This window comes from Quercus lobata, chromosome 2 (genome assembly GCF_001633185.2).
Source record: "Quercus lobata isolate SW786 chromosome 2, ValleyOak3.0 Primary Assembly, whole genome shotgun sequence".
Taxonomy (NCBI): Eukaryota; Viridiplantae; Streptophyta; class Magnoliopsida; order Fagales; family Fagaceae; genus Quercus; species Quercus lobata.
In genome coordinates this window covers 97,504,971-97,529,191 of record NC_044905.1, presented here as the reverse complement: position 1 = coordinate 97,529,191, position 24,221 = coordinate 97,504,971, and the positions used below count along the sequence as shown (strand labels likewise).

At 31.3% G+C, this 24,221-nt stretch overlaps 3 protein-coding genes across 3 annotated transcripts; 1 reads left to right on the top strand and 2 right to left on the bottom strand.

Moving 5' to 3' along the window:
* The first annotated feature begins 309 nt into the window (after positions 1-309).
* LOC115961805 lies at positions 310-1,389 on the top strand. Its single transcript, XM_031080723.1, has one exon. It carries the CDS (start codon positions 344-346, stop codon positions 1,145-1,147), a length of 804 nt encoding a protein of 267 aa, XP_030936583.1. The 5' UTR covers positions 310-343; the 3' UTR covers positions 1,148-1,389.
* Positions 1,390-10,476: 9,087 nt separating this feature from the next.
* Positions 10,477-15,852, bottom strand: LOC115977412 (CASP-like protein 2C1). The gene is made up of 3 exons (XM_031099241.1): positions 15,578-15,852; positions 15,045-15,183; positions 10,477-11,029 (listed from the first exon to the last, which is right to left on the bottom strand). The coding sequence occupies exons 1-3, from the start codon at positions 15,727-15,729 to the stop codon at positions 10,778-10,780; spliced, it is 543 nt and encodes a 180-aa protein (XP_030955101.1). The 5' UTR covers positions 15,730-15,852; the 3' UTR covers positions 10,477-10,777.
* Positions 15,853-19,896: 4,044 nt separating this feature from the next.
* On the bottom strand, positions 19,897-23,993 carry LOC115961759 (putative two-component response regulator-like APRR6). The gene is made up of 5 exons (XM_031080686.1): positions 23,686-23,993; positions 23,297-23,373; positions 22,601-23,135; positions 21,281-21,507; positions 19,897-20,327 (listed from the first exon to the last, which is right to left on the bottom strand). Exons 1-5 carry the CDS (start codon positions 23,954-23,956, stop codon positions 20,298-20,300), a joined length of 1,140 nt encoding a protein of 379 aa, XP_030936546.1. The 5' UTR covers positions 23,957-23,993; the 3' UTR covers positions 19,897-20,297.
* Between the last annotated feature and the right edge of the window lie 228 nt (positions 23,994-24,221).

Sequence of the window (24,221 nt, the reverse complement as noted above, 5' to 3'; positions counted from 1 at the left end):
ACACAGTTGTTCTCTTATCTTATTGCATGTTTTGTCTTGTCAAGATAGGGCTTATCTTGTTTCACATCCAATACTAATACTAGAAATTTGATAACATCGCTGCACGATCTCTAGCTCCTTGATTAGAGGCAAAGTGAGATCAAAACAAAGTATGATTGGACGCATGATTAGATGCGTAAATCTACATCATTTGTCCACACAATAATGTAAATAAACAAGATAAAAAATAATATATAACATATAATAAATCTATATATATATTCTTTATATTTTCCTTGTGTAAGTAGGCAAATGAAATACCATGGAATTAATTCATGGTCCGACAAAGGATTCGAATGCTGCCATGAATGGAGCAGACAAACCTTCGATTCCCCCACTGATTTTGCAGCTATCTGTCCCTCTCTCTCTCTCTTACATACACTCACTCAAAGGCCACCATCTTTCCACTCTTTATACCATTTGTAGTTGCAGGAACAGTGAATCTTACCTTTCAAAAGCCCATATAATGCAACACATGACAAACCCTCTCACCCTACTACTTAATATATACTACTCTCATCCCCACTTTCATTTCCCATATAGACTGCTTTCATTAGCTAATAGAAACCTCTCTCTCATGGATTTCCAACCCAATACTTCTCTTCATCTCAGCCTTCAATCCAACAATCAGCCCAATCTAGATCTTGTCCTAGAGCCAACACCACCTTCTTTGTCCTCATCATCATCATCATCATCATCACATCTTAGCCATTCAGAGCCTCGAATATTCTCTTGCAACTATTGCCAAAGGAAATTCTATAGTTCACAAGCACTTGGGGGCCACCAAAATGCTCACAAGCTAGAAAGAACTTTGGCCAAAAAAAGTAGGGAGCTAAGTTCAACTATTCGACCTCATGGAGGACCAACCTATCATAATCGGTCAGGACCCAATAATATTAGTGGTCCAAGTCAGTTTCATCACATTCAACCACCTATTGAACATCATGGAAATGCTGCTAGGTTTGCTTCTGATCATACTTGTTATGGAATGAGAGAGATGGAGTATGGTTCAAGAGAAGGAGCTGGTTCTTCTTGGCATAAGGGATATAGGCCTACAGAGAATGTTCAAGAAGAGTTCAACCAGCTTGATTTGTCTTTGAGGCTATGAATATTGTACTCTTTCTCATTTTCATTATTATATATTTATATATGGTTCACTATGATGTATTGCAAATATTCACAGAAAGGAGAGTGGTAGAACTAAAGGGTCACAGTAATTAAGAATGCTCTTAAGCAGAGAAGAACTCTGTCACAGTAGGAGTTGCTGATTTTCATGTGTCCCAGGGAGGTATCGGCTAAATTTACTGTATTGTCATCATTTGTGATCTATATGAGCCATCAAGTAATGAATGTGGTAAGTTAATTTTTTTAGGTTTACCTATTTTACTACAAAAAGTTTATCATCAATAACACAGTAATGAACGTAATTAGTGTTACGTACTCTAATATTTTTTTTGAGACAATACGTACTCTAATATTTAATTGTGATACCTCCTTATATAATAATTTTAACATCCTTAATATCATTGTTGTTGGATAAGGTTTTAGTCTTTTCTAGTTCATGGGAACACTAAATGCAAGCTAATTAATTAGCCAACCCAATAGGATTTATACTTGTATTTTTCTCTACATCAAGTGCGCTTAAAAGAGGAATCTAAAAAGTAAAAAGTATCATATAATTTTTGAAGGAATATATAATTTATGAATCTAATTAAAACAGTCCCCCTTTATCCTTAAAGCATTATTCTAACAATATTATCCTTGATCCATGTCTAAAATGACCTGAAGTCCAGATGCTGTTCTACTTTTTTCAGTTTTGGAGTAGACATATCACACGTATTATAAATAATTGAGTGTTAGCTAGGACTTCACCAACACAATTGTGGATAATAAATTAATAATGAATGATAATAATAGCTAGCAAAGCTGACAAACATTCAATGACAAATAGTAATTAGAATGATTGCTGTGTTGCTTGATTGTTATTTTTGTATTTTATCTTGCCAACAAATGTGGGACATATACGGACATTTTTTAGTTTAGAAAGCGAAGGAATTGCATCCTTGGATCAGTTGGATGACATAGTCTGACGTGTGCCAGTATATATTCCAAGACTTTAAATCCATACTTTTTGCTAAACGCTTTAAATCCATGTTTCTTCTATTTTCTTTTCTTTAAAATTTCGAAGGTTAAGGCAGAGGGATTTAATGTTTTAAACCCAAAACGTTTTTGATGGAATTATTATGAAGTGTTAGTTGATTTATAAGGTTCTTGACGTGCAAGCTTCTTCCATTTAATTAGTGAAACTAACAAATATAAATGATAAGTACACATTAATTTTACCATAAATTTCATAATTATTGAAGTGACAGTTTGTAGTTAACGTGTAATGAAAATGATTTTAATAGTTATCTCTAGGGCTATCCATAAGTCTGTCCGGGTTGGGTTTACGCCTAACCCAGACTTGACCTGAATGCATCAGGTGGGGAAAATCTTAACTTGCAATCGACTCAAATGAAGTTTTGAATCGGCCGATTCGAGTCTTATCGATTTTGGGTGCATACCGGTCGATTTCAAGATTGCTATTGTGGATCGAAATTTGGCCGATTTTGGCCAAAAATTTTCCGGATCTCATTAGATTTGGTTAGATCTAACAAGATTTGGCTGATATTTCCTCTGAATCTATAGAGATCAGGTCGAGATCTTGATGAATCTATCGAGATCTGGCTAAAATCTCCCTATATTGTCAGATTAAGAGTTTCGACTTACCGGTTTTTTGTCAAAACTTGTGATTTTTGATGGGGAGAGAACAACTCATTGGGTGGGTTGGGTTCGTCGATGTCTCAAATAGCCAACCTGCAACTTGAATTGACAATCTTCGATCTAGGCGTCGACAACCCGCGTCCGACCAAAACAGTGCTTTGATCTAGTGGTTTTCGGGTGGAGAGCTTCAGGTTCGGGTAGTTCTTCGGGTTTGGGCAGGTGGTGGACAACCCTAGTTATCTCATATAAAAGTGATGTTAAAGTAATCACAATATTCCTCTTCAATAACTTTGAAAAAATTGTGAAATTCTTTTTGTGTAGTATGTTGTTGTTGTTGTTTTTTATTTTTTATTTCATAAAAATTAAAATAGGCCCACTATTTGCACTGGTGTCTCAATCTTAGTTATGTCCGTTTGTTATCTTGTCATAACTGCTTTTATCGTTGGTGCTCTTACTGACCTAGATCAAATGCAATAATAAACTCCAGAATTTAATTTTTGGCCTCATTTAATTCTACATTTATGTCAGCTTCACCGATCTAACATACAAACCAACAACCTCCCATGCATCTATTAAATTTTGCCCCCCCTTCTGATACGGCCGGATCTTGGAAATAAAAATTTACCCCAAAAAAAAAAAAAGAAAAAAAAGAGAAATGCTAACGAGCTCTTAGGGCACTGGTTAAGAATCTAATTAAAGAAAGTTTTTATGGGAAAAGAAAAAAAAGCAATTAATGTTTTGACAGCTTTTTTCATTTCCCATAAAAGTGATGTCAAAACTTTCTTTAACTGGATTTTTAACTAGTACCCTAAGTGCACTCGTTAGCATGACAAAAAAAAAAAAGATCTTGGAAATAAATTTGATGTCATATTTTCGTGTATATAGAGTTTCTTTACTCATGGGTCTATACTTTTTTTATAATCTATAAATGCCGGTTAAAAATGAACTCCTCTCTGCTTTCAACCCCTATGTAGGTACCACTTGGACCAAATGTCCAGTGGAATGGGTCTATACTCTATAGTCTTTGAGATATCCTTCCATGCTTATTGGAGTAATGGCCTAGCATAAATTAATAAATATTAATATAAGGAGCCCCTTCCAATTTATAGGTTTTGATTTGAAATGGGTACAATTTTTAATAAAATTGTAAAGCATATAGAGTAGTAAATTTAAGAAAGAAAAAAAAAGGGTGGGGGAATCTCATTATGTTTTCTTACTACGAGTTTGCAGGAGATCATGACCAAAGCATTTCTCAAACTAAAGTGAACATATTTGGGTGGACTTCATCTATGATACCAAAGGAAAAACTATTAGAACAATATATGATATATCAATTATTAAATTTTCTATATATCACTTAAAATTTTTCAAATTGGTATGATGATATTAGAACAGAACCTCCCGGCTCAGCATGTGTATATACTATATCACCTTCAACTTATCTTATCTATGCCCCAAATTCATGCATAAAATAAAAACTAAATTATTGTTTTTGTTACAAAAGGTTTGATTTTTGTCCCTAAAATTGACAAGAATTTAATTGCAAATGAAGTAAATTTGATGCTATGATGAACTATATAGTACTTAGTGCGTGAAAAATTAAGCATTAGAAGGGAACTTACTTGCATTAAAATAACCAAACAGCTATAATGAAGGCTAAATTTAACACTTATGAGAAATTACAAGGATAAACAAGTATATAAGTGTTAGCATAATATCAAGGCTCGATTGTCACAAGGAATATGGCGTCTGATTTCCATGTCATATATCATAAATATTGACAAAAAATAATGACTTGAAAACTTCAGATAATCACAAAGACTGAATAGTCGTTGATATAGATGTGTAGAGAGTGGTACCACTTCTTAAATGCGATGTTTCGTGCATGTATCTTTCATCCATTAACACCAAAGGAGACCTTAATAAGTGAAAATTGGTGTTGTCATTTTAGCTAATGCTGACCACCCTTCCTTATCTGGAGCTTTAACTAGAATAATATTTGTTACAGTTTGAAATGTTCTTTCAATTGTTGTTGTAGGGAATTATCATGAAATTCCCAAACCTATGAGAAACAAAATAGAGAAAACACACGTCAAAAAAAAAAATAATCACACGCACAAGACAGTATTTACGTGGTTCGGCAATTTGCCTACGTTCATAGAGTTGCAGGGATTTCATTATTATCAGGGAAAAATATAAAATGTGGTAATATATTTTTTCTCTCTCTCAAAAACTACATCAAGAAACCCTAATCACCAAAACAATGGTTTCTATATCCTATGCACAGGATTCACAATGGGTTACAAAATGGGCCAAAACTTGGGCATATTAGCCCAAGCCTCCACTCTATGGATTAAGTCTCAGAAAATCTCCCATTAAAAACCACACAACATCATTTCTAGTCGGGTCATCATCTGGATCAAACACAATTAGACTCCACAAAACTCAATAGCTGTATCTCATTCTTTTATGTAAAACAAGTAGTTGTCACAATGTGGTCCATTGACATTACTTTTGTGGCCAACCATTCACATGAATTAACTTTCTTTTGTCAATCACTTATTTCTTTGACGGGACTCCAAGATGGCCCATTCCAAACGTTATAGTTTATTTACTTATTTTAAAAAAAAAAACATTTCATTTTTTTTTTTTGGTGAGGGAAAATGTTTCAAGTTTTTCATCCTTGTACATAGGAATATAGGATATATAGATGATCATATTGCAAGAAGTGAGAGCTAAGAATTAAGCAAGGTTGTGGGTAAAAAACTCTCGTAATCTATCACTATGCGAGTCTAAAAAGTGACAATTCCCACTATTACCTTATATTATCTCACATTATTTATGAGTAAGATTTAGATAGATTAAGGACAGCGACCAAACATGCTAACTCTTTAAAGTAAATACAAAACTGAATTAAAATTGAACGGTTCTTGAGATGTGTGCCCCCTTGTAATAAGACATTTTCTCATCTTTTGGAAAGACAATTTGAAAATTCTTTTGGATTCTGGTATCTCATGCTTTTGTGCAACAGGATTTATACGTTTTGATTGTGGTCCACGTAATAGTACAACTTTCTTCTGTGACCTTGTTTGAAAAGACTTCTAGAGACCCGGTTCGGCTTTGTAAGCAAATTTTGGGTATGTGGTGTGGTTTAGACAACAGTTTTTGATATTAAAATAATACAATACATATTTTTATAACATTTTTTTCATACATACATATTTTCATAACACTTAACGTTATTAAAATAATATTATCAAATAGGTCTTTTATCTTTCATTTACTTCTCATTTATTTTCGTGTAAAATATTTTCCATATATATATATTTAAGTGTTTAGGCTGTTTAACACAATTAAAAATTGCTAGTCAATTTTTTCTCAAAAAAAAAAAAAAAAATTGCTAGTCAATTAAAAGTATTTTTAATTTTTTTGAGGAACCACATACTGGTGGCCACCACCCGGCTCGCCCATCGCCACTGCCATTGTTACTGGCACATCATTTTTTGGGTTGCAACCAAAAAAAAAAAAAAAAAACCATTTCTCTTGAAATCATTTTTTTTATTGAAAATAATTTTTGTAGGAATTTTATGCCAACACAAAGGAGACTTAATTTTGTTTTCTTTAATCTCTGGAGTTAGACACCCATGAACAAGACCAACATTGTATTTTTTTTTCTTTAAAAATGTGCACATGTGGCGCTTGCAAGCACACCACAAAAGAATAGAAGGGAAAAATGAATTCAATTTACATAACAAAATGAGAAAAAAATGGAATAACTTTGCATTTTTTTTCTTCTTTTAAATAAAAATAATAATAGCTCAAATCAACCTCACAAAAAATTAGGCCAATAATATTTGTAAGAAACTTATTTAAATTGAGTATTTGTGTCTTGTAATTCAGTGATATTACTTGACTTCTGTACATGTGGATGGCAAATCTTTATTGGATAGAAATGCAAATCGTGTACAACTAAGTAATACCTAGATCATAAAATCACTTGTGAAACTCTTGCTTCCCAATTTTATCATAGATCACTCATATTGAGTTGTGCACGTCATAGGATCTGTTGCAATAATTCTGATGGTGCAATTTTGTTGGTTGTTCAATTAAAATGGTGCAATTCTTTATCAATTGCACCACCTTGAATTGGGTTTACATATGCTTGAAGGAGACAAATAGAATTAATAACATTGAACTCTTTAGCCAACGGGCTTTTTAGTCTGATTGGCAGCTACATCTGTTCCTCAGTCCCCTTATTGAAAAAAAAATTGAATTCTTTGGTAGGTGCTACATAGATCACCTTGATTATATGTATATATTATTGCCAGGCATGATAGTGTGATTCTTTTTTTACTAATGTTCCGTTTGTTTCGATGGAAAACCTTGTATAAAGATAGTTTTCCGTGTTTTCCAATACTATTTGGTAACATAAAAAAAGATGAGTCAAAGGAAAACTATTTTTGGTCAACATAAAAAGTATGACTTTTTTTTAGATATTGTTTTTCATTAAATTTTTTTGGAAAATAACTTTATCTCACAGCAAGCTAAATAAGGGAAGTTAAGAAAATTTTTTTTAACTCATTTAAAATTGCTACCAAACATTGAAAAATGAGATAGTTTTATAGAAAATAATTTTTGAAAAATGACTTATTTTCTAGAAAACATCATTGCTGAAACAAACAGAGCGTAAATAAAAAAGGGTAAGGAGTGCGTCCAATGTCATGATTATGATAGGTTTTTATTTTTATTTTTTTTATTATCATTGTGGAACCAATGTTTGAAAGGCCTCATTGGGGTTGAGAAGACGCCGGTGCTCTCTCAGGCGAGTTGACCGGGCCTACTTAAAACACTAGTGGTTTTAGGCAGTGGGAAACAATAGTCCATAAATCATATTAGTGTGTAGTTGAAGACTTGAAAATTGAAATGCCCAAAGTGAAACTTAAGTTATAACAAATTAGTTTTGAGTTTGTACATACAAGACTTGCTTTTCATTTTGAGAAGTCTTCGCAATATTTAGATACCTTTTTACTGATAAAATGAATTCTACATTGTGCAATTGTTTTAATTAGAATTTAGATGCATCATCTCTCGACCTTAGAGAGAGAGAGAGAGAGAGAGAGAGAGAGAGAGAGAGAGAGAGGAACATGGAAGAAATATCTAGTAGTATCTACCATGTGGTGGATGAAAAGAAATAAAAATAGACACCTGTAGTGGGGTTAAATCTTGTAAGATAATGAGAATCTATCATGTACTAAATCAAAAGTTTTATTGCCAATTTTGGGCAAGTCATTATCATAACTTCCATGTGATAATGTTGCACTTTCCCAGCGCTCGCTCTCAAACATACCATGGGTTTCACCTGAATTGATGTCATAAATTAAAGTTGAGAGAACTCAAGCCAGTTCAATGACACAAAGATTAGGCAATTTCGCACGTAATGAATCAACATCCTTTCAACTATCTAGAAAGCATCATGTTTTCCATAATCACGGCACATCAAAGTCATTACAAATTAACTTGTCTTCAACCCCATCATAATCTATGATATGCAAGCTTGAGTTTCTCACCTTTTTTTTCTTTGCCTTCTGTCGGTAGTAATGGAGTCGTTGAATTAAGGAACTCGAGGGGTTTTATAACTCTACTATATTAAGTTCTTAAAATCCTTGGTATAAAGTCACTGATGGATTCTTAAAATTCTAAATTTTCATGGTTAGATAAATGGTTCAAATTTTGATAAAATTATAAAATATAATTATAATACAATAAACGCATATTTCCCCTTCTTACATAGATAATGGGTCATACAATGAATTTAATTATTAAAATCCACTATCATATGAGAGGAAAAAATATGTATTTATTGTATTCCATAATTAGTTAATTACCCCAAATTTTTTCATATTAACTACTACCATTTTGAGATACATTTTGGATATTGATAACATTATCAAATTTTCATTTAAGCATGAATAGTTAGGATTTTAAGAATTTCATTTGTAATAGATCATCTTTCATAATTATTGCATTAAAAAAAAATACTTATTACATGTGAATGGTTTTATAAATCATTATGTAATAGGTTAGAAGAGATTCTTCCAATTTGGTTTGGAGAAAAACTATTTACATATTTGATCTCTATATTGTACCTTGTCATGTTGACAAGATGATAATTATGAAGCCCATTATATATAAATTTGCTTATAATCTATAGCTTACTCTAAAAAATTTGGGACTAAGACTTTATTGTTGTATTTTCCAAATGAAAATATATTAAAATTGCACCATAATTTCCTTCTTTGAGTAATATTTAGAGGAAAACAAACAATTTATGTGAGTTTCAGTTAATTCAATTAGTAAAATTTTTTGCCATCTAGTAAGATATTTGAAGTTCGAATCTTATTTATACCCAAAATCAATTGGCATTTTGATCCAATGATAAAGAACAATAGTAGACACCATAAATTGAATTCTATTGTATCTATAATACGAGACCGATTGGTATACATCGTACAGAAGAAGAAATAAACTAGGCAGAATGGTATCATGTCAAGGCAAGCCATGCCGAGCACCTCGTCAAGGTTCAGCCGCACAGGCTGTCACGCTTCCATAAGCCTAAGTTAGGTGGAAGAAGCTGGCCCATGGAAGCAATAGAGTAAATAGAAGTGGCCATAGCCCATAAGGACAGTTTAGTTAGAATTAGCGGGCCTGAGGATAAAAGTCCACTCAAGCTAAGCCCAACATTGGGCCACGGTGTAGAGCTCTCATCTAAACTAGATGCCAGTGTGTAGCAATATTCAGTCCATCCCATTTAATAAAGCATTTTTTTTTTTTTTTTTTTTAAAGGAAGTTTCAACTTATAGCGTCTGTTTCTGATAATAATTTTTTATTATCAGACTAAAATACTAATAAGTTTTTGGTGTAAGCAAAGATTGAATCTCAAATCTTTTATTCAACCATCAGAAATTTTACCAGTTAAGTTAACTAGAACTCACAATAAAACATACATTAGTTCAAGATGATTTGAAAATAGGTGAAATTATCATTTTTAACTTGCCATCAAGTTAATCCTTATAGTTAATGCACTTACAGAAAACACTTATGTGGCACATGGTGTGCACCACTGACATATTTGAAATTTATATAGCTACTAAAATAATTTTATAAAAAACATTTAAAAAATTCCATCTTAGTATCTAAATGACCAAAAATAAATAAAAAAATAAATTCCTCAATTTCAAAGAAAGAAATAGAAAAGAATGAAATAAAATTTGAAATTAGAGTTGTAGTTTTTCAGTTCGAAGTTGCAAACAGAGCAAAAGAGTAAAACCTTATTAGGAGAGAGAAAATCCCAAAATGTATTACAAAATTATATATCAATTTTTACTAGCATATATAGTTAGAGCTTTTTGAGTTCTTGACCATCCTCTCTAGTATGTATAGTCCTCCCCATTCCACACACTGGACAATTACTAAGAGATAATTCTTTGGAAGTAGCCCAAGATATTGGCCAAGAGTTTTGAACCTACTCCTCATGGATTTCATAAAGCTTTAAAAACCACCAAACCAATCACTTGTGATTACTAACAAAAACTTTATATAGCAATAAGTATATTCCTATAAAAAATAAATTCAAAGTAAATTAAATGAGTATGACTTGAGATTCTTTCTCTTAAATCATTTTGGAACACCATAACATTACTTGATTTTAATTTTTCATAACACCTTCAAACATTACAATCTTAATTATTTTATACATTCTCAAAAGTACTAATCCCAAACTTTTTTTTCCTAGTTTAATCCCATATGGCCACTATTTGAAAGGAAGGCCTAAACCGTACCGTTTACCTGCTTATACAATAGCTTTTATACATTTATATGACATGATTGACTAACAAAAAAAAAAACAAAAAGCCCTGTTTTGAAATTCCACACTATTAGGCAAATATAATGGAAACGTTGGCCTAAGAATGGATCATTATGTTTTCTTTAAGCGCAGGAATCGTTTTGATGAGTAGTTGCTAAACAAATTATAGGCGGAGATGAATGATATCAGTGCCATTAGGATAGATGCCACGTAGCCACAGAGCAATGCTCCACCCATTTGGAAGCAAAATCTGGTAAATCTATTGCACAGCTTCATCCATTGAAATTCTTCTGCACCCGTTACTGCAAGAACTGAGGCCTCAAAAGCAGCTGAGTTTGCAGCAAATGTAATGTAAGCTGTTAACTGTTTAGCAATATTGGAAACAACACAATAGTTTAGTCATATGCTTGCTTCCCCAATGTCAATATGTCATGCATATTTTCGTCCCTAAATTTACCAAAAAAAAAATTATACCTTTAAAAATTATAAAATCTTTTGTTTCATCCTTCCATCCATTTTTTAGGGATGGAAGTAGAATCCAAATGATTTTTTAAGGACGAAATAATCATATAAGCCACATTTTTTACTCTAAAGTATTATGTGGGTTTTATTTTGTCCCTTCTATCAAACACATCAAGAAAATTTTTTTTTTGAAAAGAGTGGATGGATAGACAAAATGTAAAACATTTTAAATTTTTAGAGACAGATATAAATCATTTTAGATTAAAAAATGTTCAATATTTTTGAGATGAGAAGAATATTTTAACCCAAAAGGTGGTGCTACCTAATCATTAATGGAAAATAACTTTACAACCTGCACCATCACTCGAGGAAGAATTAAGGTTTAATGTTATGATTTAATGACACGTATTAAGAAATTATTAACTCTAGATAATATAATTTTTTTTTAAAGAAAAATTATACTTGTTAATGATTAATAGTTGTGTACACAAAGACTATGTATACTATTCATTATGTAGTACAAAGAAAAGAGGGAAAAAGATAATGGAATATTAAACAATTCATAACTTGTACTCCTGAGACTTTTGTTAAAAAAATCATTTTTTTTTATGATTCCTAAAAATAAAAAATAAAAATATTTTTTTAATTTGATAGTTATGAAAATGAGAGAAGGGAGATTTGATTGATTTGAATCATGAATATTATTGTTAAAAATATTATAAGATGTTAGTTGAGTTGCAACTTGCAAGACTCTGAACCAAATAAATAAATAAATAAATAAATGAGAGAGAGAAGAAAAAGAAAAGAATGTTATTGTAAAGTGATATGTGAATGCCTATTAGATCATTGAAAACTCAAAAAGGCTTGTTGGTGTTAACTTCTTTAGTGAATCAACATGTTCGCACTTGAAATTTTGAGTTATCCATCCTTTTGCACATAACTTGACAAACATATTTACCATAAATTTGTAAAATTATAATAAAAAAAAATAAAGAAGACATTTCATAATATTGTAGCAATTAAAGGAAGGCCAAACGTGACTTTTTATAGTTTAAGTAATATTCACCAAAATATAATTAGTGTGATAATTTTAACCCTAAAAGATAGAAATAAAAACACACAGACAAATATATAAAATTATATATATATATATATATATATATTTTTTTAGAGATAAATATTTTTTTTAGAGATAATTATAATATACTATTAATTTCACAATTTAATTTTTTTTTTCTATACCTCCAAACACTTTCAACTATAAGGCATTGGCAAATGGACAGATAAATTAGATGCACCGTCAAAGAGTTCAAAAATTCTAATGCAAAATCTCACGCATTCAATTTGATTTTCCATAAACCAGAAAAAAAAAAAAAAGTTTTTCCATAATATTGATTCATTTTTGCCTCTTGAGTCTTGACAGCTCGCGAGTAATTAATAATCCTTTTCTGATTCATTGACTTGACAAATTGGTTTGAGTAATGCTCAAGATATATAATTTTTCATAATTTTGTGTTATAACTTGTCATATGACGAGTTGTGATTGGTAAAAATATATTTTTACATAGTCTATCATCACATCTATGTCAATTACAACTCGTCATATGATGAGTTGTGATACAAAATTATGAAGAATTATGTGGTCCTATCATTGCTCAATTGGTTTACGCATGAATAGTCCTAATACTAGTATGACTGAGACTTGACACTTCTGTTACAAAAGTTTCCTGTGATGTGCTAGCTTCCAAGAAATTGCTATCTTGTTGTTTCATTATCCAAATCTAGGGCCCGCTATAGACATTTGGGCCTCATGTGAGAATTAAAATTGAGCATCTTTTATATTTATGTATTAATTAAATTAATATTTTTATATTATAATATATTTCATTTTAAATGTTATTTTCCTGCTCTTTAAGATACAAATTGACTAATCAAATTTTTGTATTCAATTTCTTTTAAAATCTCATTTTCAATCGATAATATAGCTAATCCATTTAATTTTTCTTGGACATTTTCGATCTTAAATATTGTTTAATTAATTTTAATTTTGAAAAATTTTTTTCTACAAAAGCAACTATATCAGGTTTTGTTAGTAAAATTCTATAAGAAATGCATGTATTTGGAAATAAATCTAACCTTTTTTTTTTATATAATTTAATATGTCAATTGGAGTATATCCTTTTATTTGTAAGATTTCTTTTAAAACTTTTAACTTTGAAAATAAATCTAAATCATCAATATTATAATAAACATCAAGTTTGAGAAAAGATTTAAGTTTAAAACAGTATTTTTGCAAACTATCATGAGCATAGAGTTTAGACAAATCACTCCTCAGATCAGAGGAAGCATGAGCCACCAACAAAAGGATTTAAGAGTATAACTAGTTGAGAGAGAAAAATGAGAGAGGCAGAGAGCAAGAGTTGAGAGAGAGAGAGAGAGAGAGAGAGAGAGAGAGAGAGAGAGAGAGAGAGAGAGAGAGAGAGAGAGAGAGAGAGAGAGAGAGAGAGAGAGAGAGAGAGAGAGAAAAGGTATGAGTAAATTTTATGGATTTGAGATTTTTTGTGGGCAATTTTTTAGACCGGATTTGCATTTTATCCCTTTGAATTTTGATTTGTCTAAAGGTTAAGGATGATATTTTTGGGATAATAGATTTTTTTTAGACCAAAGAATTTTTTGGGTTACCAATGTTTACAAGAATGTTCCAGATTTTTTGTTCTTTGGTCATAAGGATATATCAGATTTTTTGGAGTTTCTTCTGAAATTAATTAATTTTTTCTACTACTCCTTCTTTTTCAAAATTTTGAGGCCCCTTCTACTCGGAGGCCTTAGACAATGACCTAATTGGCCTACTAGAAGGGCTGGCTCTATCCAAATCCAAATCATAATAAAGAAATAAATAAACTTCTGGTTGCCTTGAATGAAACCTTATAAAGAAGCAAGTAGCAACCCAAAAAAAAAAAAAAACCACTTACAAAGAGTCACCCTAATCATGAATGCGGCAATAACTTAAGGGCCTACGAACCACTGCCAGCAATTTCAGGTAATAAATAGTGATTTAGGTCTATGATTTATTTATTTATTTATTATTTTTTTTCTAATGAGTTCAATTGGTAAAGTTTGATGGTTATATAAGATCTGAAATTTAATCCCTGTCTACATTAAAAATTGATTGGTGTCTTGGTCTAATAATAAAAAGCTATCATCAGGAGTGGACACCATAAATTGAAACTCGCTCAAAAAAAAAAGTTTATGATTTAAAAAAAAAAAGTTTTATCAAAAGGAAAAAAAAGCATTAATTAATGTTAAAATTCAGTGCATTGTTCCTGAACTGAGAAAAGGCACAGCGATATCTCAAAACTTCAGGGACCACCATTAAACATTTAAAAACACCATAATTTATCTTCCTTAGAATTTATAATAATTAAAAAAAAAAAAAAAAAAACAAGCAGCTTTTCCTGAAAATATTTTTTAACAAAAATATTTTATGGAGCTTGCAACATGGTTTTAATAGGAATTTTCAAGTTATCTACGTTTTGCACATAATCATGCCAAATATACTGTCTATTTTATTTTTATAAAAAAAATTTCAAAAAAGACTGGTTTACAAAAGCTGCTTTTCCAAGTGTTACTTGAACACACTAATTTCACATGAAATTGGCAGACTAAAGTGTGCGTGGGTTAAAATGAAAAATGAAAATTATTTCACTATTTAACTTATTTTTGTTACTATTTATGGGCTCTACTGTACTATTTCAACTAACTTTTATATTTATCTACCATATTTTCAGCAATAATTTTTCAATTTCAACAAAATAAATAATATTCAAACACACTCTAACATAGATGTCTGAATAAATTTTACCTTCCATGAGGCTCTGAAACAACGATAACGCAGAGAGATATTCGAGGAAATTACCTGATCTAACAGGAAACCAATCCAGGATATGTATATATATGCCCCTTTCAAGTTTCCTTCAAACCTAGCTGAGATTAAACCTTTGCATAGCTGAAGCAGATTATAAACAGCAGCCGCAGAATCCACATACACCAAAATCCTATCAAAATGAACACCAAAACTTTGTTCAACTTAACTGGAACAAATTAAATTACATGGTCAATGAGTAGACACACACACATGCACACCACACAAATGTTGATCTAGTTTAGTTTAAAGCTGGAACGAAAACAAGATATAAATATATATATATATATCTCTATTTGCTTAAATCAGAAAGAGTTCATTTCATAGTTTAGATGTTATTTCTTGAATTTAACATGTAAAATAGTAATATAATGTTATTAAAAATTTTAAATAATGTAACATATATATATATATCTTTAACTTTGTAATATTAATATATGAACTATGAAATTGATCTATTTCATATCGAGATAAGTGGTTGCACGCGATACACAAACACAAGTGAGAGAGAGAGAGTGAGATCTTACCCGAACGCCTCCAAATCTCTGTAAGTAGCTTTCCTCGCAACGAAGAAGATAATCTTGGTTTGAGAATCTAAGCCTACTAAACAAGCTGTTAAGACATAGAATAGAACTGCAGAAACTCGAAGATAAACGTTAACTTGGGCTATTCCGACCATTTCTCTCTGAAACTGAATAATCCAATATCCAATTGTTTCCTCTTCGCTGTAATAAGTACTACTTCAACTACATCGTGTACATTTATTGTCGGGGATTAGTGCAATTTACTACACACAGGAAGAAAAAAACTATTGGTGCAGAAACGTCCACGGCTTACCAGGTATTTGGAGTCTCCCTATCATTTCGTGGTGTCACTGTCTCTCCCTCCTTAATAACTCATCTCTAATGCTCAATTAGTTGGTAAAAATATGTCGTGTCACGTCCCTCTCTTATATTACTCTTTTGATGAAAACTCTTATATTACTCGAGTGACCCCAATAGAAGGAAAATCATCAATCATCATATGAGAACATTCAACAAGTACCTGCCACCTCTGGATACATACATGCATACATACATATATGTGCGCTTTTATTAATATATGCCCTTATCACATACAATAGTAAACCATTTAAAAATTTTTTTATAGGAAAAATAAAAAAGTTATTAACTTTCTTGACAACGATTTCAATATATATATATATATATATTTTTTTTTTTAACTTTCTCCCATCCTTTTATATAAAAGTGTATATAATATAAGTAAAATTTTAATGGATGCCCTAAGGCCTAAGCACATTGGTTTAGGAACTATTTTTGGAAACAGTTAATGAAAAAATGATTTTTGAAAATTAATTTTTTTGATAGTATTTTATATTTTTCATGAAAGTGGTGTTAAAATTTTCTTAAAATGATTTATCAATTGCTCTAAAAGCATCTGTTAACATACTCTATAAAATAATACAAAAAAAAAATGAATAATTAATTATTGCCTTAATCGATCGCTAATGTTTGTCTTATATATTAAAATAGTTTATAACTTTTCAAATGTGTCAATTTGGTCTAGTATTGTGTCAAATTAGTCTTTTACCGTTAAGTAGATTGCTTGCTAATAATAGAAAATATTATGGATTAATTTGACACAATACTATTAAGGATATATTAAACTAACACATTTGAAATGTTACTACCTTAGAAATTATCCGGACAAATAGAACAAACTTGGGGACCAAATAGTAATTACTCCTAAAAAGTAATGATAAATAATGACTTTGTCTATTAGTAATAAAATCAATTATAATATAAGATTAGTACTTACAGCGAATTAATGATCACTTTATAGTTATTACGAAAAAGATGCAAAGAAAAGTTATCTACCCTTATTGTGAGGTCTCCAAGAGTCAATACTAGCTCCACCGTAACCGCTAACCAGCTAGAATCAATTTCTTGCAGGGACTGAACACGTGACTTAATTTAACCGTCAAATCCAAGTGGAGTGCTTCATTAAGTGAATTAAATATTTTGGTTCGAGTTTGGTCACCATGTAGCTCAACTGCCTCCATTATTAAATTTTAATCAATCACATGATCATATATCCAATTGTATGTTATGTCCTTGTGTATGATAAAAATAATTAAGTTTGTGTGTTAAAAAAAAAATGTATGTTGGAAATATGTTTAGAAAAAAGTGCACAAGTTTAATTTGAAAAATCAACGACAAGAACATAGGCTAAAAAAATCTATGAACATCTCACCAAGCTATATAATCAATTGAATGTGTTATTCTTAAAAATTAATTTGTGCATGTCACCCTGAAAAAAATCTCGATGCGAAATGGTTATTCGGCCTAACAACTCTGAGGATTAGCATATAGTAATGAACTTTGTTTTCAATCAGTGTGTGAAAGAAGTAGCGAAGGGCTAGATTGGTCTGGTGGTATGTTAAGTAAGCCACAAACTTAGTTTATATTAATTTTTTTTGGTTAAAATGCAAAACTTACCTTTTAAGTTTCTTTAGAATTTATTTCAGTCCTCTAACTTTGTTTTTGTTCATTTCACTCTCCTAAATTTCATATTTATTTAATTAAGACCTTTTTGTGAACTTCGGTTAAAATTAAAAAAAAAAAAATTCTGAAAAATACTTTTCAATCATTAGTTGAATTTTTTTTTTTTAATTTTAAAAATTTGAAAAAAATTTAAAAAAATTGGAAAATTAACCATAACATATAACAAATGTTGATGGAAAAGCCTTGATTGAATAAATTGAAAGTTAGAGAGAAGACTAAAATGAACTTTTGTGAAATATAGAAGGTGACTTTTGGATTTTAACCTAATTTTTTTAAATTAAAAATAAAATAAAAAACTGAATAGCTTACAAAGCTAAGAACTATCGGGCCAAAAATCCGATGGTCACAATAAAAGACCAATAGTGCCATTACTATTGTGGGGCCCAATAATTTATGGGACAGGCCCACTTGCTCATGGGGAGTCCAAAGGCCCAAGCCGAAAAAGGTAATGGCCCAGAGATGCAGCCGAGGACAGTTTCGTCCTCGGCAGACCCAAAGCTCCATTGAGGGGGAGGGGTAAAAAAGAGATAAAGGATCAAATGTGGAAGGAGATCTAAAATATCTTGGGAGAGTTATCCTTACTACCCTTCCCAGATAAGACTCTGCACCTAACAGAGCCGTATTCTCCAGCTTTATCAACCATCCCCAACAATTCTGGGATTAAACTGATGGGACAAATATCAGTCTTGTAAAGATTGACCCTACACGTGGACGAAGGACAGCTAACGCAGGCTAGTATAAAAGAAAAAGTAGGTGAATCTGGAGGGGAGGCCCCATTCCACCTTCAAAAAAAAAGGGCACCCCATGGGGGAAAACATCAGGAGAACACCTGCACATCACAGAAAAACCCACCGTCGGGTAATCGGGAGAAGACCTTAATGATCCTCGGATCAAGTCCGAGGAGTCCAACCCCATAAGATGCGACACTGTAGGGCTTAAATGTTCAAACCCTACTCCTTTTTCTATATGAATTCCTCTAAAAATAAGACCGGAACATCGCCCCGTGCCCAATGGCTAGTTTTTCAAGTCCACTCTCTACAAATCATATTGTGAGAGATCTTTCATGCGCGAGCCCAACATCATTATTGGGCCGCAAAAGAACTGTGTCCTTACAACTATGGTCACCGCTGAATTGTATTGCCTACGAGCGCTTCTCCAAGAATTGCACACACTTCACTGTTGACTCCATCTACCATTAATTTTGCGTGGTGCGATATTTTTGGGGCTTTGGAACGAGCATCTAACTTGGTTTTACATTTTTATTTTCGACAAGGTTGTTCATAAGGACTAGAGGTGTGCATTAGTGGGGTTGGGTTGAGTTTGTGGTATCTTGATTTTTTTGGATTGAGAATCTACAACACTATTTAAAAAAGAAAAAGAAAAAGAGAAATCTTCAACCTAACGCAACCCAATCCAACCTAACCTATGGGAATTGGGAATAATAATAGAAATTGGGTTTTCATTCAATTATTTAAATACATTATCTATAGGACAAAAATTTGGAGAAGAATATTTATTTAAATTTAATTGGAAAACTTAAGGTATTACACTTAAATAATTATATCTAAATTTATATATCTAATAAATATTTCAATTACACAGTTGGATATTATTTTGCAATTTCATTAAAAATAAGGGTCAAAATGCCAAAATAAACTATCTTAACAAATTTAAACTAAGTCCTAGAATGAAAATTTTGCCAATCAAAATCTTACATGTCTCAAGCTTAATAAATATTTAGAATTCAGCTCAACTCATCATCCTATCAAAAACCAACCTGAAACATTGAGTTAGGTCAATTAAGATTTGTTGGATTAGAGGTTTGAATGCATAGCTCTATAAAGGATCTCAGAAAATATGCTTATGGTAGTTTCTCCTCTCATTGCTAAATTTGCTTCAGACCTTTTCCAAATTTAGTTTATCTACATGGAAGTGATCTCATTTATTTATTAATAATTTAATGGTTACAATGAGGAAGGTGAGATTTGAACTTTAGATATCTCTATTTAAAAATATTAAGAATTACCAGCACTCAAATTATTTAGTATATAACTCAACACTTGTATTATTACATATATATATATATATATATATATATATATATATATATGGCTTATACAATTCACGTTTTGGTTATGTTGCAAGAGGCAAGCGATACTCTAGATGAAATGATATCAATTATGGAATCCTCACAATATAAAACCATTTCTACATAAATTCTAGAGTGCTAAAAATCTCTAAAAATTTCATATAGAATCCATGAAAAGCAAAATAAAAACACAAGGCATAAAAGTATCTGTCATTATTTCTCAACTAATTCTCTAGGATATTTAAAATACAATAATTTAAGGAACACAACTAATTTCATAATATGTTGACATGTTAGATTATGAGTGTTGGAAACTTTTTGCTCACTCATGTCTACATTATGGACACCATCACATCAATATATTGTAAGATTGGATGTGAAATTGTGTGTAGAATTGTTGTGCAAAGCATCTAATGGCCAAAAAATGGATATAACTAATCAGAAAATATTCTAGCTAACAGCTATAAGAATTAAATACCCACGAGATGTGGACAGCTAACAGCTTTACACAAAAATACTTATCCTACCTAGCTATAAGAATCACCAAAAAAATCATTATTGCGAGCACCAGCTTCGGTTAGAACGTGATCATGATCACAATTTTGGAGGATCCTCATCGTTAAACTGCAATACAGAAAAGAAGGAACAAATTCAAAGAAAGTAACTATTTTTTTATGTAAAATATATTGTAACTAAAGCTTCTTTTAATCCAAAGCAAAATTATCGATTATAAAAATTATAAAAAATCTTGTCATATTAATATAGTCATTATCACTATTATATATGCGCCAATAAATTATTAAAAAAAAAGGCCCTGATGTCACTGTTTGATGACAATTAATATTTATAATATAGTCATTATAAAAGCACACACAATATATTGGTGGAGTTTGATTTTTGCTTTTATAAAAAATTTATAATATAGTCATTATAAAAGCACACACAATATATTGGTGGAGTTTGATTTTTGCTTTTATAAAAAAAACTAATTGGTGTCTTAGTTTGATAATAAATAATAATTATCATGAGTAAATGCCATAAGTTATCTCTCTCTCTCTCTCTCTCTCTCTCTCTCTCTCTCTCTCTCTCTCTCTCTCTCTCTCTCTCTCTCTCTCTCTCTCTCTCTCTCAGTGGAGCCAATATATTAGTTAGTCCAAAGAGGATATCATTATGAAACAAAATTAAGAGCACAGTAAATTCTAAAAAAAATTAATCGATATTATAAATAGGCAATAAAAAGAAATATGACATTGGGTGGACTAAATTGCAAATTACACCTATTAATTTTTACATGTTTTCAATTCAGTGTTTTAAGTTTTATTTGGTATTCTTTTTCCTATTATTCCTTTTAACTTTAATATGATTACTTTCTAAAAAAATCTTTAATATGATTACAAATCAATCATTCCATTAGTTTAGTATTTTTTTTTCTTTCCAAAATGATGAGTTCAAAGTGCAAGTCTAAATGACTTCCTAAACATGAAGACTGAACATGGCAATAACATGATGAGCTAGAACTTATCAAAAAAAAAAAAACACATGATGAGCTAGACTTTGCCTTATTGTTATAATATTACCTCTTTGACCATCATGGTGAGTTCATCATCCGTGAAACTGTTTCTGTACTGATGGAAACCACTTTCCATGTGTGGATGCTCTGGAAAATATTGCACAGCTTTGGCCTTGCCTTTTCCTTTTAGGTCTGTCAAATTCGGATCTTGCATGTAGTCTGGCAAGTCAATATTTTTTCTTTCACAATTGGTATCTCCAGGTTCATTGACAAAATTTTTCACCGCCTGTTGCCCTAAAATAAAAGCAAGAAGAAAAATTATACATGCCATCTATAAGATAAACCGAAATTTAATGAAGGAATGATCTATCGTAGTCAAGGGCATCGTAATAATTTGTGTGTCATTCTCAATTAGTTTTTGTTGGTTTCATCAATTAGTCTTTTAAACCAAAAAAAAAAAAGAGGAAAAAAAGCCTTTTACTATGATATTAATCTTAATTTTTTGACAAATACTTTTTTTGGTGGAGAATGAAAAGGTTTCTAGGATTATTAGTTGGTAAAAAAAGTAAAGAGATATCAAATGTTGTCTGTATCTATTGCAATTTATTACCAAGAAAGAAATATAAGTTTAAATGGAAAGTATTTTGTACGATTTCTGTGAAAAAAAAATTCAATGAAACAAATTGAGCCTAAGTAGAAAATGATGGCAGAGAACCATCTATAGTGAGCATCTTGAATTTTGTATAGATGAGATTCATATTAGTTCAAATGAGTTTTAGTCCAATTGACACTGGAATGGAGAGTAACATTGCATATAAGACTCACAAAATGCAACTATAGCTTTTAATAAAAGAAAATATGCTTAATAGTTTGGGCCAAAAATTATCCTTCACAGAGAAAAAAAAGAAAAGAAAAACTGACTCTTGGAAAGGAATGGTTTCAAAATGAACAAGGTTATTGCAGTTGCAAAAGAACGATCATGAAAGATAAATGAATTGAAATTGCCTTTCAACTCAATGGCTAAATCCTCAGCCATATGTTATACTTACATTTGGTAAGTAATACCTCTTACAATTTTGAATATATGACAAGCATGGAAAATTAAAGATATATTATAGGTTACAATCAACTTTTGACACAAATAAATCCAAACCATTAAAAAGCTGGCATTTATTTCTTCATCTGTTTTGTTCAATTCAGCTTTTGACACAATAAATGAAATGATACCAATAAACTACATCAATAAGCTACACTCAACTCATACTAATAATTAGCAGGAGGTGAAGTCATGATTAGGTGCCTATGTAACTTATCAATAATAATAATAATGTAAAAAAAAAAAATGAAATGATACAATGTTCAAGTGATAGAATATAGAGAGAAATACCAGGTCCAAAATCTTGAGGAGGCCACGCAACTAAACCATGCTGGGGAATTGCATCTATTTGAGTCGAAGCATCATCTTCAAGCATTTGAGTGGATGGAATGTAGCAAACATCAGGGATGGAAGGACTAAAAGGTGGTGTATTACTTGGACCTGAAGAAATTCCCAAGCATCCATCAACCACCTTGATTCCTGGAAAGACACTTGGAAACTTCAACAATTTGAAGTCCGGCACAGGAAGGTAGTTTTCGGTTGGCAATGGAGTTGAAGGGGGATTTCCATACACGTGATTATTCATCCCTTGCTCCATTGGGTCCTGTCGAGATTGCATGTAGTACTGGTACAGCTGCTTTGAGCTAGCTAATTCTTCAGAACTTGGAACAAGATTTACAGGATGAATGTTACTAGGCACTGCACTTGTACTTTGATAGGCAGTGTAACAACCATGCATGTTCGTTGAATTTCTATTCAAATTGGGCTCACCATTTTTCTGTTGATTCATTGTAGCTTTCTGCTTCTTCAAGATATTTCTATACTTCTATATAGTACAAGACGCATAGTAAGAAACAAGCTGGAATTAATTTTACTATCATGAGCTTGGCAATTAGTGATTCTCACTGGATAAAATATAAATTGCCACACTACAAGCCATTGATCTTTACACAAATTTTGACATAATACGACTTAAAATTAACGCACCTGAAGATGGCTAGCAACATTCTCCCGTGTGAGTCCAGGAACGTTCATGATTTTGAGTATAGTATTTGGAACTGCCTCTGTAAATGTTAGGTATTTATTAATAATAGGTTTCACATACATTAGCAAAGTACAATATGTTGTATTTACTATGAAAAAATTAGATATAATTTCTTTGGTGGTGTATTTTATGTTACTCAATAAAATTCGATCAAATGGCATTAATTAATATACTACAAATAATAGTATCTTTTCTAATAACAGTTAAATTTAATGTAACAATGTGTATGAATTTAATCGAGGAACCACCTATAAGGAATTGTACCTTATGCATAGTTGTGGAAAAAGAATTAAGAAATGCATGTGTGTGTTTCTTCTGATCTAGGATTTACCTTCATTGCCTAGTTCCTGAATAGCATCAAGAAATCTTTCATGTAGTTCTTGGGTCCATGTCATCCTCAACTTCTTCCGCGAAGAGGAAGCAATATCAGGGTGAGTGTTGGTCTCACCCTCTTCCTTTGTCGATTCATCCTCTTCCTTTGTTGATTGGTTTCTAGTTCTTTTCAGAGTTGATGTTTTTTGATCTATTATTTCTTTGGTAATGCTAGATTTCTCTGGGTTATCAAGATTTTTTCTGATAACGTGTTGCCAAATATTCATCATCTCCTGTAGTCGAACTGGTTTCAGCAAGTAGTCTCGAGCCCCATGCTTTATACTTCTCATTATGTTGGATACATCATCATTAGCAGACACCACTGCAACAATTTCAAATTCAATAAGTCATTGGATGCTACATTTTTCAGGACTTTGTATACTGAATTTTTGTGATTGGTCCATAAAAAATTGGTGTTATAGAGAATGCAGGTACGAGTAAAGTTATTCCAATCTCAATTGGTTATGTTGGCTCAACATATCCTGTGGACTATTT

Bases quoted from the DNA above. Each gene is read 5' to 3' on its own strand.
- LOC115961759 (XM_031080686.1), bottom strand. From the start codon at position 23,956: ATGATGAATATTTGGCAACACGTTATCAGAAAAAATCTTGATAACCCA. The intron at 23,374-23,685 runs GTAAATCCTAGA...TAACATTTACAG, and splicing joins TCAGGAACTAGGCAATGAAG to AGGCAGTTCCAAATACTATA. The intron at 23,136-23,296 runs GTGCGTTAATTT...TGTACTATATAG, and splicing joins ATGTTGCTAGCCATCTTCAG to AAGTATAGAAATATCTTGAA.
- LOC115961805 (XM_031080723.1), top strand. From the start codon at position 344: ATGAATGGAGCAGACAAACCTTCGATTCCCCCACTGATTTTGCAGCTA.
- LOC115977412 (XM_031099241.1), bottom strand. From the start codon at position 15,729: ATGGTCGGAATAGCCCAAGTTAACGTTTATCTTCGAGTTTCTGCAGTT. The intron at 15,184-15,577 runs GTAAGATCTCAC...TCATTTTGATAG, and splicing joins AGAGATTTGGAGGCGTTCGG to GATTTTGGTGTATGTGGATT. The intron at 11,030-15,044 runs GTAATTTCCTCG...ATTGCTAAACAG, and splicing joins TTGGTTTCCTGTTAGATCAG to TTAACAGCTTACATTACATT.